Source organism: Delphinapterus leucas, chromosome 7 (assembly GCF_059928025.1).
Source record: "Delphinapterus leucas isolate spDelLeu-1000000601 "Yukka" chromosome 7, BTC_Dleu_Yukka2, whole genome shotgun sequence".
In the NCBI taxonomy this organism is placed as follows: Eukaryota; Metazoa; Chordata; class Mammalia; order Artiodactyla; family Monodontidae; genus Delphinapterus; species Delphinapterus leucas.
Genome location: NC_143135.1, coordinates 7,526,318 through 7,547,476, shown reverse-complemented (window position 1 = coordinate 7,547,476; position 21,159 = coordinate 7,526,318). Strand labels below are relative to the sequence as shown.

At 56.8% G+C, this 21,159-nt stretch overlaps 1 protein-coding gene across 1 annotated transcript; it reads right to left on the bottom strand.

The window, feature by feature from the left end:
* Positions 1-593: 593 nt before the first annotated feature.
* EHD1 (EH domain containing 1) lies at positions 594-20,363 on the bottom strand. Its single transcript, XM_022591543.3, has 5 exons — positions 19,767-20,363; positions 16,167-16,264; positions 4,255-4,667; positions 1,779-1,943; positions 594-1,343 (listed from the first exon to the last, which is right to left on the bottom strand). Exons 1-5 carry the CDS (start codon positions 20,168-20,170, stop codon positions 819-821), a joined length of 1,605 nt encoding a protein of 534 aa, XP_022447251.1. The 5' UTR covers positions 20,171-20,363; the 3' UTR covers positions 594-818.
* Between the last annotated feature and the right edge of the window lie 796 nt (positions 20,364-21,159).

The window sequence follows — 21,159 nt, the reverse complement described above, 5'->3', positions numbered from 1 at the left end:
AAAGTGAGAGGGTGAAGCAGGAAACACCGCCTCTGGGGTCTCCGGCAGGGTGTGCTCTGCACGCACCCCACATCTAATGGCTCCTGAGTGGAGCTGTCCCCTGGCTGGAGCGTGGGGAAGGAGACAAAAATCACAGCTTCTGAACAAGTGGCTGGGAACTTACTGGAAAATTCAGTCAAGTATGAAAGGTGTCACTTTAGAGAACAAAAACTAGCTTATGTATTTCTCTGGAAGATGTTCTCTCACACCCACCCGTCCCCCGGACTCCCCGCAAACAGGCAGCTGGGCCTGGCTCGTGTGACTGTCGAGCCAGGGGACACGAGAGCGAAGGCAGGGCCTGTGGACAGGGGGCCGCTGCGAACGGAAGGAGGAAGGCACAAGAAGAACCAACTGAATCTGGGAGCAGAGGCGGGGGCAGGGCCGGGTGGAGAAGGAAGCCACTGGCCGAGCGACTCAGCCTGAAACAGCCGCGTCCCTGTCTACACGCGGGCCGCAGCTGCAGGACGCGCGAGCCAGGCGACTTCCCCGGCAGGAGGTACAGAGGCTGTGCGTGTGTGGGGCTGCTGGCCGGAGGAGGAGGCAAGAAACAACGCTGCCTCTAACGTTATATATTAAAAATATCCATGGTTCTTATGCACAAAATTCCACCGTTGACCTACGAGTATCACCCCTGCCTCCCCAGGAGCAGCCTTAAGATAAAGGTGGTGGTTTTCCTTTGCGAGCTGAGGAAACATCGCCATCTTTGTGGTCTTGGGAACTGCTGACCACCCCCCTCCCCTGCAGCCTCTGCCTGGCCGGCCGCTGGGAGTAGGGGTCGCTCACTCGTGCCTCCGCTTGGAGGGCGGGATCAGGTGCGGAGGCAGGTCGGCGGGCAGCTCGTGGCCCTCTAGCTTGACTTTGATGAGGTGGTTGGCCAGGGCGAACTCCTCGTCGTCCAGCAGCCCGTCCCGATCCACGTCGGCCAGCTTCCAGATCTTCCCCAGCACCGTGTTGGGAAGCTTGGACTTCACCATCTCCTTCTTGGCGTTGGCGCCTGTGATCTTGCCATTGACGGGCGACAGTGTGTAGAAGATCTCGTCGTAGGTGGGCTTGTCCTTGCCCACCACCCACTCGACGTCGTCGATGCCCTCGCCGGCCCCCTCGCCGTAGCCGTGCCCGAAGGGCCCGTTCATGGTGCCGTCGAAAGCACCGCCCTTCACGACCTGGGCAGGCATCAGGGACTCCTCCTGGCGTACAATCACCATCAGCCGGGCGATGTCGTTGGCCAGCATGTCGTCCACCGTGTCCAGCAGCTTGGGCTTCAGGGTCTGGAACTTGCTGAAGTCCTGGGTCTGCAGGAGCTCCTGTGGTGGGAGTGGAGGAAGGACAGGGTTGGGTCGGCCCCTCCCGGGCTCCGGCACGGAGGGTGCAGCAAGGGTTCCCGAGCAGAAAGATCTGGCACCGCGTCACGGCCCCAACCACTTAACATCTTGGCTCCCCCTTCTCTAAGTCGGAGGTAAAAATAGTCCCCTCCGTGCAGGACTGTGGTGAGGATTAACTGGGAGGAGGCTGGGGTGCCTGGCGCAGCCCCGCCCTCCCCCTCCCCCTCCGGGTGAGTCACCACATTCCCCTGTGAGGTGTCACGGACTGGGTCAACTTCTCCGATCGGGGTGGGGCGCTGGTGATTAATCGGGCCGCTTCCACGTTGGGAGGCCCCGCCCCATGGAGCCGGGGTTCCCTCCAGAACCACCGCCCCAGTGCCCCAGCCGTACCCACTCCCATCCAAGGGGCAGCCGCACCTGCATCTTGCGGAGGCTGGGGAAGTCGCCGGGGGAGATCTGATGCTCCCGCTCAACCTTCTGGTAGACCTCGCCCAGGTTGTTCACCAGCTCTTTCTTTTTGCTCTCCTTACCGAAGACATTGGGCATCTCCTTCTTGAGGGAGCTGATGATGTAGGCGTGGACCTGTGAAGACAGAGAAGGGGTGGGTGTCAGGTGCTTCCTGGACACCTTGTTGGGAGCGTGGCCTGCACCTGTGCCGCCCTGCAAAGCTGGATTGTAACCCGGGACAGCTAAGCACAGCCGTAGCCCAAAGCCCGTGTTCTTACCATTTCTCGGCACGCACACCCCTCCCCGGTGACTCCTCTGCACATCAGAGACACCGAGCGCATTCCTACCAAGCCGAGCAGAGCCGTGCCATCCTGCTTACACACGTCTGTGGATGCTGGTGCCGTGAACTCCAACACAGCCTGAGTTATGCCCCACTTTATCATCCTGACAGCCTCGGGGATGACTAAGGGTTAGGAAAATCCCACAAGCCTTTCCCCAGATGTTTCAGGCTTTACGCAGTACCTTGGGTAGACATCTGCCAATGAAGGGTGGCACATCCTTCCCTTCCCCACAGCGGGCCAGTAACTCTGGCAACCTTGCAAAGGCACAGCCCTCAAATCCCTCTGCCTTGCCAAGCAACGTCCTGCCGAGGAGGGCTGCAGCCAGCCAGCCTCACACCCCCTTCTCCCAGACTGCCAGCTCCACCCCCCAAAAAACCTCTCCACTGGCCTGACCTTGTCTGCCGTGGGCTGCGACCTGGCTGAGAACTGCCCCAGGGAAGCAGGCTGGTCACAGAGTCACAGTCACAGCTCTGCCCATCACAGGCCAGCAGAGAGAGCGAGACTCAGTCCAGGAAAAGGAAACAGTCTCAAAACAGCAGGTGCAGGACAAGATTGGAGAGGCTGGGGCTTTCCAGGCAGGGTGACTCAATGTGCCCAAGGGCCACGCGATTACACACCATCTCTGTAAATGAGCAGGCAGGGCCTGAAATCTGCCCTTTGTTCCATCCTGAAAGGAGGCTGAGCGATGAGAGCACTGGAAGCCCTGCCGGGAGAGGGGCTGGAGGGGAAGGAGGGGAGCTGTGCTGCCCTGAGGCTGAGCAGAGGCTGGACTGGAAAACAGGAGGCCAGTCTCTCCTCCACTCACCACCTCTTCCCCTTCAGCTCAGGACATCGCTTGGCCCTTTGAGGCCAGAAGCCAGGTATGTGGATTTTCTCATGGGCTCCTTTCTCAGAACCAGTTCCACTCATCAGGAGGCTTCCAGAAGTGAGATATCTACAGAAACGTGCAGCCCTGTGCCCTCCAGAGCAGGGTGCGGGCATCTTTACTTTGCACACAGGTCACCAGGGGACTGTGTCCAGATGCAGATTATGGTCCAGTAGGGCAGAGGTGGGGCCTCAGAACCTATGCTTCTAGTGAGTTCCAATCTGCTGGTCCTGGAGCACTTTGGGTAACCACAGAGGAGACACAGCCGGGGGTAAAGGATGCAGGGTCACTTCTCGTTATTCAGGCCAGGGAGCACCCAAAGCCACCTGACTCCAGCCCTCAAGACAGTGTAGGGTGCCCTGGGCCACTGTGTTTGGCCCATGGCAGAGTGCCAGAGCCCCTGGGCTACACAGAAGGGAGCCTCACAATGCGGTACTATTCAAAATCGTGTCCTAAGGGGACGTGCTCTGCTCCTCAGTGTTTGAAGGGCCCACTGGCGGCATTACCCTTCCTTCCCCAGCCCCAGCCCCCCCGGGGTCCCGCTGAAGTGCTCGGCCAGGCACTGAGACTCCAAACTCCTGAGCAATTCAGATGCTGTCCACAGGTGCCAGTAGGCCCTGTGCTTCCATGGAAGAGTAGGGATGGTTTGCAAGGCCTCTGGGCCAGAGGCCATCAGCGCTCTCCCTGGGCCTGCAGGTTTGCGCCCCATCTCTCCACTAACTACCTCCTGTCTCGGCCTAAGCATCGTCTCCCGCCCGAGGCCCCCCAGGCTAGCCCACCCTCCCAGGACAGCTCATCCCAGGCCTAACCCGAGACAATACAAATAAATCGTACTTTCTTTTTCTTTATGTGTTCTGCTTTCCCCTGTATGGCTGACAAGTGCTAGGAGGGTGGGGACCTGTCAGTCCCCACTGCGTCCCCAGCACCCAGCACATGCTGCGTGCACTCCAGTGCTCAGCAGACCTGGGGGGAAACTGATGAGCCCTCGAGCAGCATCCCCCCCACTCTCCACCCCCCAGGCTGCCCCCGGCACAGGGATACCTTCTTATCTGACGCTTATATGTGCTAAAAGGAATCTCAGGAAAAGGCTGCTCCCACGGGGGCACAAGAGGATGGGTTCAGACAAGGCGTGGCACAGTGCAGCCATGGGTCTGCAGGGCTGGGTCTTGGGCATCCAATCCCGGGGCCCCGAGTGGCCATCCCAGAGCCCCCTGGGGCTGCGTCCCCAGCCTGGGTTTACCTTGGCCAGCCGCGCCCGCTTGATCAGGTCATTGAGCTTCCTGAGGGCGGCGTTGCGGGGCAGAGACTGGATGTCTTTGAAGAGGTCCTGCTCCTCGGCCTCGAAGAGCTTGCGGTTGTCGGGGATGAGGAGCGGGTGGGACCAGAAGGAGCCGATGTACACCCTGACCACCTCGGGGGTGTTGATGATCTTCCCCAGGGACCACATGAGGGCCCCGTAGACCCGCATTAGCTGCTGGGTCTCGATCTGGTCCGCCTTGTTCAGCACCACGCGGATCTTGTCCTCGTGGTTCTTGAGCGCCTTGATGACTTCCGAGAACTCATCGGAGATGTCCAGCTTGTGGGCATCAAAGAGCAGGATGATGCGGTCCACCCGCTCAGCGAACCACTCGAGAACGGCCGCAAAGTCGTAACCTGCGGGAAGAGAAGGGCGGGTTGGGGGCGCCAGGGGCCAGGTGGTCCGATGGCTCTCGTGCCTGACTTGGCCTGGTACTTCTCAGCCTGCGGTCATTTAAATTTCCAGAATGTACTTATGTGGACAGCCCAGTGCCCTGAGGGCAGGTTCATCAGGCCTCCCCTACTTCCATACCCACCGTGGTGACACCCTCACCCACACAGCACCTGGCACGAAGAGGCACTTAACGAATAAATAATGCAAGGGAAGTCACGAAGTCCACGCTCTAAAGTGGGTCGAACTATGGCAAGAGTGAGGAGGAGACCCCAGCAGCACAGCTCAACACCGGGCGGGAAGAACAGATTTGGGGGCTGTTGGCTGGGTGCCCCTGCACAGCAGCGACAATTAACAGCAGTAAGACGACCTACAGCTGCTGCTTGTCCGGTGCTATGTGCTGGGCTCCCTGTTCTGCAGGACTCTCATTCATTCCCTACAAGTTACAGCTCGGGGGCCAGATCTGGCTCACTACCTGTTTTCATAAATAAAGCTTTACTGGAACACAGCCGGCTCATCTGTACTCTCTGGCTGTTTCTGAGCTACAAGAGCAGACCTCAGTTGTGGCAGAGACCATGAGGCCCCCAAAGCCGAAAATTTAACACTCTGACCCTTAGAGAAAAGGTTTGCTGACCCCTGCTCTACAGGCCTATTAAGTACTGCAAACCACCTCCCCTTTCTAGGTCTTAAACGCTTCTCTAAAATGAAGCGGCTGGACTAAGCTCCAGCTCCCAACTCTATTCTGTGCTGTTTCCTGCCAACAATTAAGGCCGTTGGTGAACCGGCCGTCTGCAGCAGGACTGCTGACAGAACTGTCTAGTTTTAGCTCGATTCACGGCCCCCCAGCTTAAAACTGCATTTCCCAGCCTCTCTGCAGCAGAAATGAAGAAGCAAAGAAAAGGTGCACCAGCCCTTTGTCCTCTTCTCCCTTCCCAAGGACTGGAATGCAGATGTGAGGGCAGGAGCTGGAATAACCACCCTGGGTTCAGGATGGCCTTGGACCATTGTATTTCACACAAACTGTCAGATACCTGATTTAAAAGCCCATGGATTTGTGGGTCTCTGCAACAGTGGTTTCATTTGTAGCCTGTTTTACAATTATGCCACCTCAAAGTGTTTCCACTTCTTGCACTGTCCCCAGAGGAAGAGAAAATTGTTTCTCATCTTTTGAGACTACTAAGGAATAGTAGACCATGTGGAAACAATGGCCCAAGGGTCTTTGGGAAGCTTGGGTCCCAGCCCCCAAGCCGCCATCTCTCTGGGTGACTCCGGGCAAGTCCCCTTTTTCCTCACCGGCAGGCCACAGGACACCCCCAATGCAGGCTGGCCCTCTTAGGAACCACTGCGTCCTTGCCAGAGCACAGTCATGCCCCTGAGAAGGAGCCAGAGAGCCACTCCTATAGAGAAGAGCCTGGGACGCTGCCCAGAAGCAGGCCAAAACCAACCCTCCACCGCCACCAGGCTGGGATTTAGACATGCCTTCTCTAGATGGCAGGAAACAGAAAAGCAGCAGGTAGAGGGCAGACCAAAGAAAAGGACCAAGTGTCAACAAAAGGCCCAGAGTGACTCAAGGAGCCACGGGGAGGGCAGCCCTCACCGCCCCTCTTGTAAGGCGTGGGCTGAGCCATCCCGCCAAGCCTCCGGGGCTGAATGGGAGTCCACAGACAGCCCACGAGGCCACCTCCACTCCGGCCGGAACACCCCCTGGGGGTGGGGAGTACTTTAAGAGAGCCGTGTGGGGCGTGCCTGGGGTGAAGCTGTGCCTGGTTAGACAAACATTCCAGCCGCCCTGTCCCCAGGTCCAAGTGGGCTCCAGAGCTGTCTGCGCGCCTGAAGCCGCAGCCTTGCAGGCCTCTCCCTGCACCCAAGCACTCAGAAACAACACAGACTTTTAGTAAGAAAGCCCTGGATTTAACTCCCAGCTCCAGCCACTGACTCTGTGACCCCAAATTCTTAACTTCGGAGTTAACACTTTTTCTTCTGTAAAAGTCAAATAATAATTCCTCCTCCTAAGATCACAGGGAGGATTAAATGAGGTGACACGTTCCCAGCACAGGCCCCAGCACCAGAGCGACACCCGTGGGTCGGGCAGGCCCAGGATGGGGAGAAGAGGCAGGGCCCCCTGGAACGAGGGCTGAGGGGCTGGGGCTGCATCACTGATCAGAAACTAAGGTGACAAATGATCAGCCTGGCTCTGAGGCTGGAGGCCAGTGTTGTCCTCATGGCAAGACACCGAACCTCAAGGAAAACCCCGAATGCATGGCTTCTGTGGATCTAGCTTGCGGCCTCTCCAGGGCAACCTGTTCCCGTCGCAGCACAGGGGGAAACAGCCTGCTTTTTAAAAAATATTTATTTATTTTTGGCTGCGCTGGGTCTTCGTTGCTGTGCGCGGGCTTTCTCTAGTTGTGGCGAGCGAGGGCTACTCTTTCTTGCTGTGCCTTGTCTTGTTGCAGAGCACGGGCTCTAAGCGCGTGGGCTTCAGTAGTTGTGGCACATGGGCCTAGTTGCTCCGCAGCACGTGGGATCTTCCCAGGGCTCGAACCCATGTCCCCTGCATTGACAGGCGGATTCTTAAGCACTGCGCCACCAGGGAAGTCCCTAACTTCTTAACAGCATAGCAGTGGAGTTGGTGGCAGCAAAGCCCCTGTGAACCTGAACTTGAGCCTGGGCAGGGGAGCCATCAGTCTTCCAGAGGCCCATGCAGACAAGGGAAACGGCCGGGCTACCAGATTCCCCACACTCAGAGGACGTGGGAAGGCAAGGAGCAGGGGCCAGGTTACTCCTACGCCCGCCACCAGCCACCACCAGGCTGCTGGTTCCAAAGTACAAGGTCCCTACGTCCCTGGACACAAGGAGCAGGCCAAGGGACACGGGCAGGGAGCAGGGCCAGCCCGGCCTCGCCGCCACCGCCTTTTATGGCCGGCTCTGGGAACGGCAGCTCTGGGAACGGCAGGTCAGCGCTGAAAAAACGATGACTCAGGAATGAACCGCTGCTCTCAGCAACAATGAGGCTCAACTTCTCCCCTCGTCAGACTGTTTGTCCTCAGACCACCGCAAGTTCAAACCGCAGATTCACACAGCTGGGGAGGCAGCAATGCTGAACCCGGGGGACTGGGAACAGGGGCGCCCTGATGGGCTGGGCTCGAGGCCAAGTTAGCTTTGGCCAGGGAGTGAGGACTGCATGCAGGGAGCCGAGGTCACCCCCTGACTCCACCCAGTGTGGCCTCACTTCTCCCATCCCCCAGTGGCAGCGGGGGTGGTGGTGGTGCATATGATGGGGGGAGAGGAGGGGGAGGGGGAGGAGGAGAGAGAGGAGGAGCCTATGAATGAGGTACCGGGTCCACGAGCCCCCAGCCAGAGCGAGCGCCCCGCACGGCCCTGCCTGCAAACCCAGTTACTCACCAACACCTCAAGTTGGAGCCAACAGAGCTAAGCCCATTTTTTTGTAGGTGAATGAAATTTCCTGTTTATATGGAAAGTGCTCACACTTTTGGTGAGAGAGAGCCGGTGGCTGGCCAAGCACGCCCACAGGTCATGCAGAGGGTCACAAGGCTCGGGCTCGTGCGATGTCATCACAGGTGGAGGACCATGTCCTACCACATGGCCGCAGCCTCCCCAGGCCCACGTGACACCCCTCAGCCCGCCAACCCCTCACTCAGCCCGCGTGTCTCCACAGGCAACAAGGGCTGGACTGACCCACATCTGCAGCACCAAGAGAGCATCGACCGAGTCCCCACACTGGCCAGGCAGCCCAGCGGCCACCATCAGCCTGGGGCTCGGCGGCAGGTGACGAGTGCAGGGACCAGGGACACATCCAGAGGGGAGCATCCCACCCCCAGCACTGCCCCAGGCACTGGGCCTTCAGGCTCTGGGCCAACCTAGAGGTTGGCCTCAGCGGCAGGACCAGGCATCAGACGTCACCTAATGCACGGCAACTCCTCGGCAGAAGCAGGAGGGCACGGGCGCCCGGTGACGAGGACACCACAGCCACGCACCAGGTGCGAACACCATGCTGCAGCTTCAGCCACCTCAGGAGGGGCAGTTGTGAGGTGCGGACACCCACAAAGGACACAGACAACACAGCCGGAGGGGGTTAACTGGAGAGAAAGGGCTGACCCTGCGATGGGAGTAAAAGCCAGCACTGATAAGAGACAAGCTCTGGCTCGGAAAGTTCTGGGACCTTGAAGACATTATGAAATGATGAAATAAGCCAGTCACAGGGGATGATTCCACTGGTATGACGTGGAATCCAGAGACAGAAAGTAGAACGGTGGGGGCCAGGGGCTGCGGAGGGGGAGAGAAGTTGTAGCTTAATGGGGACAGAGTTTCAGTTTGAGAAGAGAAAAAAAGTTCTGGAGGTGATGGTGGTGATGTTTCTACAACAATAAGAATGTACTTAATGCCACTGAACCGTGCACTTAAAAATGGTTAAAATGGGGCTTCCCTGGTGGCGCAGTGGTTGAGAGTCTGCCTGCCGATGCAGGGGACGCGGGTTCGTGCCCCAGTCTGGGGGGATCCCGCGTGCCGCGGAGCGGCTGGGCCCGTGAGCCATGGCCGCTGAACCTGCGTGTCCGGAGCCTGTGCACCGCAACAGGAGAGGCCACAGTAGTGAGAGGCCTGCGTACCGCAAAAAAAAAAAAGGTTAAAATGGTAAATCTTACGTTATGCATATTTTACACGGGCTGTGTAGACGGGAGGCCCAAGCCTGCCTCTCACCTTGGCTCTGTTCCCACCAAGCCTCCTGCAGGGCCCGGGTGCTCCAGGGGTCCTGCCTCTGCAGTGCTGTCTGCCCTCCTCACCGGGTCTGCCTTCCCACCCTCCGACACCGAGGTGAAGGGGGAGCAGTTGTGATGTGTCCTCACCCTAGCCCAGCACCCTCCAAACACAGGTAGTTGCGGTAGCTGGGGGAAACGCTGCTTCAGACATTCCAGAAGTTTCTAGAATGCAAACAATAGAGGGTTTGTCTCCAATCGACTTTTGTTTCCTGCCATTCAACCTGCGTGGGCCTCTGCGTTTCTTGCCACGGCTCCCATCACCACGCTTAACCCGTGCCGGGGCCGGGAGGAAGGGGTGCAGGAGCACAAGAGAGATTAAAGAGCTAAGAATCTACACCGTGAGGACTTGTTCTGAGCTTCCTTAAGCTAAAGTTCTTAAGGGAAGGACCCTTCCAGCGGCACAGAGGTTGGGAGAAAGGGGCCTCCCACGTCTAGGCAGTTACCCGAGAGAAACTGAGAAATTGGGATTTTCCTGGCGGTCCAGTGGTTAAGACGCCGCACTTTCAGTGCGGGGGAGCGGGTTCAAGCCTTGGTCAGGGAACTAAGGTCCCACATGCCACGAGGCACGGCCAAAAAAAAAAAAAGAAGAAAAAGAAACAGAAATTAAAATTTGTACTCTACACGAATGTTTATAGCAGCTTTATTCAAAACTGCCCCAAACTGGAAACCCAGATGCCCCTCAATAGGAGGATGGATGACAAGTTATGGTACATCCGTATCACAGGGTACAACAGCTACAAAAAGGAATGAATGGCAGACTCTCAAAGAAAAGATGAACCTAAAAAGCACATGCTAAGTGCAAGACAGACACAAAAGGCTTCACACTGTCTGATTCCATTTCTGACATTCTGGAAAGGCACAACTTTAGGGGCAAAGATCAGTGGTTGCCTGATGAGGGACTACAAAGGGGTGAAGGGGACTTCCTGGGGTGATGGAAACTCTGTATCTTGGTTGTCGTGGTGGTTACACGACTGGTGCATTGGGTGAATTTTACCGTATATAACACAGATCTCAATAAATCTGGCCTAGAAATCAGCAACAAAGGACGGGGTGGTGGGGGGCAGCGGCAGGGGAGACCAGGGGGAAGGGCAGAAGGACTCTGGAATCAGGCCTGAACCTTCTACTCTCCGAGCCTCTGTTTCTTCAACTGCAACGTGAAGACGGCAGGTTTCCGCTGTGTGAGCGAGTGAGTGCCTGGCCCACCGTAAGTGCTTTGTAAACGTTTGCGGTCCTTTACTCACAGGATTTGTATTTGGGCCCAAGAAGCTCAGATTCCGATGGGTGTGTAGGCAACGATGGCTTCTAACGCGTGAAGAATGCCTCGTACCCCAAATATAAACCGAGCGTTTGCAGGCGCTCAGGCAGCTGCCAGGGAACAGGTGGGGCACCAGCAGGGGCTGGTCCAACCTCCCGCGGGCAGAGCGGCCAAAAGCTGGACAGGGGCAGTGGGGGGGCTGGTGGGGAGGCGACAAGAGGAAGGCCCTGAGGAGGGTAGCTGTGCGGAGGCTGGGCCCCCACCAGAGGAGGTCCTGGAGTCTGAAGGGAAGCCCCTGCTGAGCCAACGCTTCCCCCTCTTCCAGCCTCCACGAGCTGTTATTCAGACAAAGGTCTTCCTCATCAAAGTCTGAGAATCGCTGGGTTTTTCAGTGTACTTTTATTCAGCTGACATTTGTTGGACACTGAACTGGGCAGTGGGCACGAGAGTAGGAGCTTATTAACACACGTAAATTCGTGCAATCGTTGACAAGAACCAAGAGGCTGGTACTGCTATTCCTGTTCTATTGATGCGGCTCCCAGGGGTGCAGCAACTCCCTAGGGCCCCCAGCTCCTAAGTACTGATCTGGGACTCGAACCTCTGTCGTCATCTGTGCTAAGGGTGCTGGGAACCCAGGAGGGACGCAGGGCTCAGCCTTGTGCTCGGCCTTGCACAAGGCTTTTAAGGCAGCCTCATGGAGCCATTCTCTGGGGTGCAGAAAACCCTCGTGAAACGCTGGCATGGAGGGCTTTTAAGGCTGGGGCATCTCAGGAGGTGGTCAGCAGGAAGGGACACCTGTGGGTCAGAGGGCTCCAGGTTTGGGCCAGGGAGCCCCTACCCGACTGTTAAGCCAGATGGCTCCTGAGCTTGGATGGAGCCTGGGATCCAGGGATAGTCAGCAGGGGGGACAACCCAGGGGAACGGCCAGCCATAGCCAGGGCTCCTAAGGTCTGTCCATGGATGGCTGGGGGGGGGGGGGGCAGGGGTGGGAATTTCCAGCTGGAGGCAGAGAATAGGGAGAAAAAAAGCAGGTCTCAGCACTGCTGTTCAAAGCCCTGAATCTCAGGCCCATTTCTGGACTGGGAGTCTGATCTCGGGCGGGGAGAGAAGCAGTGTGGCCTCTGGGCATTCCGGGAGAGCTGAGCCCGGCACAGCACCGGCCTGGCAGGGCTAAGGGATCTTCCGAGCCAAGCTCTCGGAGCTCCTCAGCCCAGAGCACCGGTCTTCAGCACACTGAGGCGTGAGCACGGACTCTGCTGGGTTCAAATCCCAGCACCAACTTGTGCTAGCCTATGTCCTCTTGGGCTACTTAACTTTGCTAAGCCTCCGTTTCCTCATCTGAAGAGGAGCAGCTTCCTCACAGATGCAGCTGCTGCGATCAGCGAGTGGGGCTGGTTCCCATGGCAGAGGCCAGCAGAGAGCCAGGCATGAGGCTGGCCGGGCTCCGTCTCCTAGTCCAAGCTGAAACAACTCGACCTTGCTGACTCGACTCCCATGGGGGAAAACGAGGCCCAAAAGTTACAGCTCAGCTCACAGCCTCGCAGTGACAATGGCGGGGGCGCCCTGGCCAGGCCCCTGCCCCCGGGCTGAAGCTTCCATCAAAGAGCCTCCGACCGCTGCCCACAGAGGACCCACATGGGAAGACCTGCTCCCTCCCAGGTCCTGCCACGACTGGGCCGGCGGCCAGCAGCCTGGGAGCCCAAGGCACCAGCTCCGCCGGGCCCCGGTTGCCCTCTGGAATGCCCTTTATCAGTCACATGGGCAGCATCCAAGAATGAACACTGTCCCCGCAGGTCACCTTTCTCTGCTGACACAAGAGAACTTTATCTTTAAAGGCACTCAGGAGATGAGCACAACGGGGAAGCGCAGCCCAAGACCCCACAGAGGCTCCTACTCTTCCCTGGAGCAATTCTCAGGGGTCTCTTGCAGAGCCTTGGGTGTATCCTGACTGCTTTGTGCCTGCTCAGGCCTTACCTTATCTTTCCACGCAGTATTTCCTGCACACATTAGGCACCATGGGGAAAGGGGAAAAAGTCAGGAGGGGCTAGGCAGAGAGGGTGGGAACTGGAAGTAAATGTAATTAGTGACACTAACGTCTACGCAGCCTCCAGAAGGATGCTCTGCTTCCAGGGAATGAGGTCGACAGACCACAGAAATGCATGCCGCTTGCCCAGGACACACATTTTCTGTTGGCCCAATCTTTTTGAGAGGGAAACACCTGCCTTCCACACCGTCAGCAAAGGGAGCAGAGAGGTGGCCGCCAGGGAGCCTGGAACACATTGTCCTACTCTGACTTCCTCTGCCAGGTGACATGGGACCTTTGCAATGACAGATGAATGGGGTCTCCAAGAAGGAGAGACCTACCCCTTCTGTGTCCACCTGGAGAACACCACCCCAGAGGCCACACCCAGCACGTCTAAGAGGTACCGCCCCATGGTCTTTCTTCTCCACTGATAAAACGCTGACTCCAAACACATCCCACGGTAAATCCCAACTTGGTAACTGTTAGTAGAATACTTTAAACCAAGACCTCTAGGGTTATGGAAGGAAAGATCTCTATTGCACAGGAGGAAAGCCCTCCTCCAATGAGAGTGATGCACTTTTCTTTAAGCCAACCTCCTTCTTCCTGCCCATGATGGGTGGGGGGAAGGTCCCTGGCTGCCAGGGACCCAGAGGGGCCACACTGTAAGGGAGCAGGGTTGCGGGGGAATACAGGCAGTCTCCTGCTGGCTTCCTCCTCCAAGTATCTGCCATCTACATGGGTAACTTGCGGGCCAGGACTGTCTGGTCCCCACCAGTGAGATGCACCCTGCATCTGACTGGAGAGCACGCTGAGGCACTGCTCTGGTGCCTGTCCCACAGAGAGCAAGTTTGGACACCACTGCCTGCCTTTCTACTAATGCGGTAAGGAAGCAGAGGGAAGGGGAGGCAGGGGAGGGAAACACCCCAGCAGGCAGGGCCAGGATACTCTTTGCAGCAAGACAGTGTTAGACACTCCCAACTCCTCAGTCTGCTGAGCTAAGGCCCCAGGCTGAAGTGTCAAAGACAGCCCAGCAGGGGAACTTCACAGCACTGGTGGAAAACTGCTGTTTCTGAGTTCAACAGTGGCCATAAGGACCCTAAGCCTTTCCCTCAAGTACCTTTATGTATTTATTTATTTTTAAAATTTATTTTTGGCTGCGTTGGGTCTTCGTTGTGCACGGGCTTTCTCCAGTTGCGGCGAGCGGGGGCTACTCTTCGTGGCGGTGCGTGGGCTTCTCACTGCGGTGTCTTCTCTTGTGTGGAGCATGGGCTATAGGCGCACGGGTTTCAGTAGTTGTGGTGCACGGGCTCTGTAGTTGTGGCTCGCGGGCTCTAGAGCACAGGCTCAGTAGTCGTGGTGCACGGGCTTAGATGCTCCGCGGCTTGTGGGATCTTCCCGGACCAGGGCTCGAACCCGTGCCCCCTGCATTGGCAGGCGGATTCTTAACCACTGCGCCACCAGGGAAGACCTCCCTCAAACACCTTAACTGCCAGCTCTGAAGGATATAAGGAGTGTGGCATTTGGGGGAGGATAAGCCTCTTTTTATGAGCTATTATTGTCCCTTATCCAAAGATGTGTTCACATCAACTGACCTATCTGATCTGATAGCTCCCAGTTGGGAGAACTCCTCCCCAGCGTATTCCCCCAGGTCATTAAAGACATAACTCTACAGAACCTCAAAGAAAGTCCCTCCAGGATAGCTCAATCCTGGAGGTAGATGGAGAATAAATTCCCTTTTGTGGGTCTTTCTCTTTAAGAGTAACTAATTCAGGGACTTCCCTTGTGGCGCAGTGGGTAAGAATCCGCCTGCCAATGCAGGGGACATGGGTTCGATCCCTGGTCCGGGAAGATCCCACATGCCGTGGAGCAACTAAGCCCGTGCGCCACAAATACTGAGCCCACGTGCCACGACTACTGAAGCCCATGCACCTAGAGCCCACGCTCCACAACAAGAGGAGCCACCGCAAAGAGAAGCCCGCGCACTGCAACAAAGGGTAGCTCCCGCTTGCCGCAACTAGAGAAAGCCTGTGCGCAGCAATGAAGACCCCATGCATCCAAAAATAAATAAATAAAATAAACAAATTTATTAAAAGAAAAGAGTAACTTGTTCAGATTTTCTAGCCTTGCTCTGGCAAATGACAAGGCAAAAGCCTTGTTTATCAGGCATTTTCTTAAAACCAGGTTAGAACGATAACAGCAGTAAGAAAGAAAAAACTGGCCCTTTGCCGCCCCTAGATGTGTCAGCATCATCGGGGTGGAGAACATAAAAGTTTAAACCGGACTGAGAGACAGAGAGCAGTTTCAGTATGCTCTGATGCAATCCCCTATTGGCAGGGGCCCACAAGCCGGGGGAAAAAAAGAGAAGCAGGGTTTCTCAGCACTGAAAATGGGGCCCCCACCCCCTCACAGCCTCAGCAGAGACACACTGCCTCCCAAATCTCAGGCTGCTGGCTTCAGCTGCAAAGCTCACTAATGCTGGGCGGCCGGCCCGGAGGGAAAGGGGGTACAGGAGAGATTTGCAAGTTAATGATAAACAAATCTGGCCACTTGTCCTCAACCCCCTCTGAGTCTGATCTTGTTTCATTTTTACATTTGCAGCTGCAGGCTCCACTCTTAGCCGGCCCCCATGCTCCTCCCAGAGAGCATTCAGGCGCGAGGCTCCCCTCCCTTCTACAAAAAGGGGCAGCGGCAGAAATATAACCCAGTTCAGGTGCATCCTGAACCAGATCTTTAGAAAAGCTTGGCACACTCAAGACAGGAGTTTACGCAACTAGAATGGGCCTGATGCCCTAATGCTCCGCATGAAAACCTTACGCCACGCGCGGCACCCAGGGAGGCTACTGATGACCAGCATTTAAGCAAATTTAAACACATTTCCAAGGCCCAACATGTTTAACAAATTCCTGCTAGCTTCTCCTTTTGGCTGTGGCTCTTTCAAGTCAAACTGTTCTCTCACAGTCCTGCTGGACCCACTAGGAATTTATACAGCTCTGGGAGGCAAAGCTTTTAAACACAAACTAAGGTGAATGAGCCCCAGGGGAGCCAGGGCTCATTCAGAACAGCAATGCTGGCTGAGGTATCTGAAGCCCAGACACGGAGCAATCTCCTGGGACCTCACGGCCAGCCAGGATCCTGCCTTCCTTTCCAGAAGGCCCCAGGGGCTGGGAAGCTTGAAAACCACATAAAACTGGCTGTTGTCTCACCCTGACGGCTCTTGTAACCTCAGCAAAGGGAACCAAGGAAAAAGCAAGCTCCGGCCCCCACTGGGCTCGGCGTACCACGCAGATACAAGGCTGATGTAAAATGGGTTCTCACTTGGGCTGGGAGAGACTTGGGCAGCATTTGGTCCGTGTCACAGATGGAAGTCGTCTGACTACACCAGGTGCCCTGGGCTGTGTCAGAGCCTGTTTACCTCTGCTGATGCGCTGTTTCTCTCCAGACAGGATCCCGGGAGTGTCGATGATGCTTATGCTGTCCAAGACTGGGTTGGGCAGCTGGGCGCACATGAACCTGCACGAGAGCAAGAGCCCAGAAGAGAGATGTCAAGACTCGGGTATCGCTGCTCGAGATGGGACAGCAGTGATTTCTGTACTCCTTCGTCTCCACCTCTGGCTTCCTTTCCAGAAGAAAGGAACGGAAAGGAGGTTTTCTATTGTCTTAAGTTTCCAGGGGTGGGAATTCCCTGCGGTCCAGTGGTTAGGATTCTGCACTTCCACTGCAGGGAGCACGGGTTCCATCCCTGGTCAGGGAACTAAGATCCCGCAAGCCACAAGGCCAAAAAAAAAAAAAAAAGTTTCCAGGGGTGACCAGCAAATTGCATATATTGTTTTAACTGGGAATCCAACCAGCAGGCTCCAACTGACCCACGTCAACACTTCCCTCACTTAGCTTTTCTCCCAGAGCTCGAGAATTCAACTTTCAAGTTGCTGACGTGTTAGTGAAAACTGCACAAGCCTAGGGTCACCATACAATTGCAGAAGGAATAGAGAAGAGTAACAACTGAGACCTTGGAATTCCATATTAAAATTTTCAACCGCTTGGCTAAATTTCCACGCTGCACGAGACGGTCCTGTCCTACTGCTGCTGGGACCAGCCCTCCCTTCAACCCAGCTGCTCAGGTGAAGGGACTGCAGTGGGCAGCCGCTGACAGCCAGGGGACCACGCAGGCTGGTACATGGTGGGGCAGGGAAATACAGACACCATTCTCTCAACGTCAAGGCAGAAGGAGGAAAAACAGAGAGGCTGGCAACTCACGGACCACGGCTCAGCTGTGTGTGCCTGAGTTCCCACCGAGTTTAGAACAGCCCAGAACAACAAGGGCTATCCCAACCGATAGCAGAGATTCTTGACTGGACACAGAAAAGGCTCCTTTAAAAACTTCTCTGGAAAAGGTATTGTGAGCAAAGAAAATACTGACCCATTGTCTAGGAATCTGCCATGATTAGCTTCCCCTTTTGGTCCCACACCACAAGTGACCCGCGGCCCAGAGGCGGGGGCAGCTGGCCAGGGTGAGAGGTACTGCCTGCAAGCACAACAGAGCAGAAGCAGCTGACCCGCAGGATGAAGAAACCTTGGACCTCATCCTCACCGTGCCAGCAGCAGAGCACATGTGCTGTAAAGAACTGCACGACCTGGGGCTCCTGCTGGGGAAGGAGTCAGCGGAGAGAAAACCAAAACAAGACGACTTGGCTCTGAGAAGCAACATACATAAAAATGCCTTGTGAAGGGCCTTGTAAGTTAACATCTCTGCGGATCGGGTGCTCTGCAAAGCCCGGGGAGTGAGGCCGAAAATATGAGAGGGAGCAGGCAGTACAGATGCATCCTATCCTGTTTCCTCACCAACAAGGACGCACAGATTTCATCTTGAGCTACAAGTTACCAGTTTCGCAATGAGTTTACGCAGGATACTCTTAGGATACCGTGGTTGCGCCCTGCCTCCTGCTCTCTCTGATTTTAGCCTTAGAGCAGCCACTTAGGGGGAAGAGGCCGGAAAGTCCAGTCCATGATTCAATAAGTCTCTTTAAGAGTGCGAGAGAGGCTGTGTCAGCCACTGAAAAGCCCCCTTTGTGTGCCCCGGCTGGCTGGGCGGTGCTGGTGTACACAGGCTGACACAGCTGGGGGCCTCAGCTCCAGTGCAAACCCACACCCCAACCCTTGGCTGATGGGGCCCCTTCCGGCAGGGCCATTCATTACTAGTGTTCTGGGACCCTCTGGAGATGAAGTGGGGCAGAAGGTAATAAAAGTGTGGCTCTCGGATCCTGTGGCACTGGCATCATCAGGATGCCTCTCTTCGACCCGGCACCCCTGAAATGCTCTTTTTTTCAGGGAGAAGCAGCAGGAGGTGGTAACTGGCTGCACAAAGGCAGACAGTTGGCACTGCATTCACCGGCTCGTGAACTCGACAAATCAGCTAGGCTCTGAGAGCCGCCGTCTCCTGAATGAGGTAGGGGTTGCCTAGCTGATGTCTAAGATCCCTCCCAGCTCTGAAACTTTAGGTCTCTAAATTCAGAAAACAGGTCATACGCCCATTTCTCCTTACAAAAAAGGTCACCTCTCACAATCAAAAGTGGACACCTAAGGACAGCAGGACATGTAGCTCCTTCCTTCAAGCTTCCCAAATTTCTCCAGGAAAGCAGACCTAATAATGCTTGGAATTCCCAGCACAGCAGCCAGACTTTCCACTGGACCGTATGGCCCCCACCAGCTGACAGCCAGCCAATCGCCTACCTACAGGCACAACAATTCTCAAACCTGAGGCGGGCTCCTGGCTAGGAGAGCCCTGCCTCTTCAGGAGTCTCACCCAAAGGGCTTTACTCTGGCCCTGACTCACAAACGCCATCAGCCGTGAAACAGGAAGACAGGTTTAAATGCCTGAGAGAGGCAAAAAGACAACAGAAGACTGCCTGTCTTCTCCGTTAAAGGTAAACTCTGCGCACAGAGGCAGGCCTGGTCACTGGCCTGGATCGAGGGCACGCTGGTCTACCCTGTGCGGCTGGACAGTGTCTGGAAAGGAATGTGATCATACAGGGCGGAGACCTTCTGGAAGGCAAGAGTCAAGGATTCTTTCCTAGGCTCTTCCCCAGACGAGACTTTGAAAGGCATGTGGAGTCACTCCTTGAATGGGGTTTGGCAGAAATGACAAATTTGTGAAGTCCTTTGGTATGTCCCCTGGGGGTGGGGGGAGGGATTTTAGAATCCCCATTGAGCAGGACCTTGGAGTTCCTTTAGAGAAAAGTGAACTTGGCTGTAGCACTCCTGAGAGAGGAGGCCAATGCATTTCATTCATAGCATCGTGAAGGTTAGAACCTCGGAGAATTACCCTCATCAGGGTTTTACCCATTTAACTGGGGAAACTGAGGCCCAAGTAGGTTAGGGAACATCCTAGTGAGTCTAAGCAGCCGGAATCTCATTCCAGGGCTCCAGGGCCCACCGCCTGGCAGCACAGACCCTTACCCCTGAAACCCCTAAAGCAGCACGGGACCTTCAGAACTGCCCCTGGGAGAAGTGCTGGTCCTCGCCCTGTCTGCTGCTTCTGCAGGCCGCCCCAAACTCAGCAGGCCACAGCAGATCCTCTCCCACCGGTCCCTGGGGAGGCACAGCACAGCACAGGAGCAAAGGGAATGGCTAAAAGTTTCACCGTAGTTTTCCGTGACACTTAAGAAACAGACCCGTGAAGGGAGGGGTGAAGGGGTTGGTTTGAATGAATTAGGTGCGTCCAGGGGTAGTGAGTAGTAGTGAGTCTGGGATCTGCCAGGGGGGTTGGGAGTTAAACCGATAACCTGGAAAATTCTGGGGCGGGGGAGGAGGTGACAGAGCCAGGGGAGCCGGCGACGCGCACTCGCAGACCCCCTCGTAAGGGTTTTCTATGGGAAGCGGCAGGGGACCCAGTCTCAGGGAGTGGTCGCTAAGGGTCTCGCGGGGGCCTCGGAGACAAAGAACAGCGGGGGCGGCGGTCACAGGACGGTCGGGACCCCGGCCACTCCCTCTGCCCCCCGGGTCAAAGGGTGGGTACCTGTTGAGGAAGGCGTTGCCGAAGGCGTTGAGCTTGCGGAAAGGGCGCCGCGGGTCGACGACGAGCGCGTTGCCCGGCACCACGCCCTCGGTGGGGCCATGCATGACCGCGATAAAGGAGTCGGTGGTGGGCTCGGGCCCGATGCGCATCCCGGGGAAGTCCTGCTCGATCAGGTGCCGGATGAAGGTAGTCTTGCCTGTGCTGTACTGGCCCACGAGGAGCACCATAGGCTTGTTGTCGAAGTCAGCGTCCTCCAGCGCGGGCGAGTGGAACTCGTGGAAGCGGTAGTGCTCCTCCAGGGGCAAGAGCTTCTGCGCGTATAGTTGCCGCAACCCCTCGGCCACCGTCTGGAAGAGCTCCGGCTCCTTCTTGCGGCGGGCATCCTTGCTGACCCAGCTGAACATGCTGCCGGAGGCCGGGCTGGCTGCTGCAGGGCAGAGCGGCGGCTGAGAGCCGGGCGAGGGCGAGGAGCCGAAACTGGGCCGGGCCTGCCGGCTGAGGAGCGGCGGGGCAGGGGGCGGGGAGCGGCCCGCACTGCGCAGGCGTACGGCACGGCCCACGGAGCACCCTCTGCGCAGTGGAGCGCGCGCCTCGCCGTGCTCCCTTTATAGGGCCGGGCCGCGCGATCGGGCGCGCGCACCGCCGCCACGCGGGGCCGCGGAGAGTTGGGAAGGGGTGAAGGAGGAGCCCCGCCCACGCGCTCTGCGCCACGTCTTCCCCTCCCCCACCTCCCATTTGCCGATTCCAAATCTCGCGAGCGCCGGTTGTTCCGCTTGCCCCGGCCCGGGTGCCGTGGCAACCGCACCTGTTTCGCCCCGCCCCTTGTGGGAAGGCTCGCGGGAGTGCTGCGGCTGGGAAGGCTGGAAGTGGGAGTCCGGAGCGAGGAGGTCCCAGTGTCTGCGCGCCTTCCATACCCGGCGAGACCCCCAGTTAGACACCCCAGTACCCTGAATACGCGCCCCACCTGCAGTTCCCCCAAGAACGGTCCTCCTCCTCCCACTCGCTCAGAATCCCCAGCTCCTCCTGTCTGCACCGCCCTTCCTTGCCTCCTCTTCTCGCCCCTGCTTCTCTGACACTCCCTCTCATCCCCTCATCTTTTATCTGCTTTGGGAGAGGGAGAGACAGGAATGAAGTAGTGGAGGAAGCTGAGGGAGTAGAACATCCAAGGCGGGGTGGTGATTGGGGAAAGAAAGATGCGAAGGGAGGAGGCCGATGGGGAAAGACCAACCAGCAGCAAGAGGCCTGAGCTCCCCTCAGGCCAAGAATTGGGAGATGGACACTAGCAGTGGAGGACACATATGACATATAACATGTGGGGGAAAAGAGATGGCCTCCCTAAAGAGGCTGCATCTGGCGGGGGGATGTGAAGAGGAAGCCGAGAGTTTTGAGGAAG

Coding starts and splice junctions, on each gene's coding strand:
- EHD1 (XM_022591543.3), bottom strand. CDS start 20,170: ATGTTCAGCTGGGTCAGCAAGGATGCCCGCCGCAAGAAGGAGCCGGAG. Junction 16,265..19,766: donor GGCAACGCCTTCCTCAACAG/GTACCCACCCTT, acceptor GCTCTCGTGCAG/GTTCATGTGCGCCCAGCTGC. Junction 4,668..16,166: donor GAAACAGCGCATCAGCAGAG/GTAAACAGGCTC, acceptor CTCTTCCCGCAG/GTTACGACTTTGCGGCCGTT.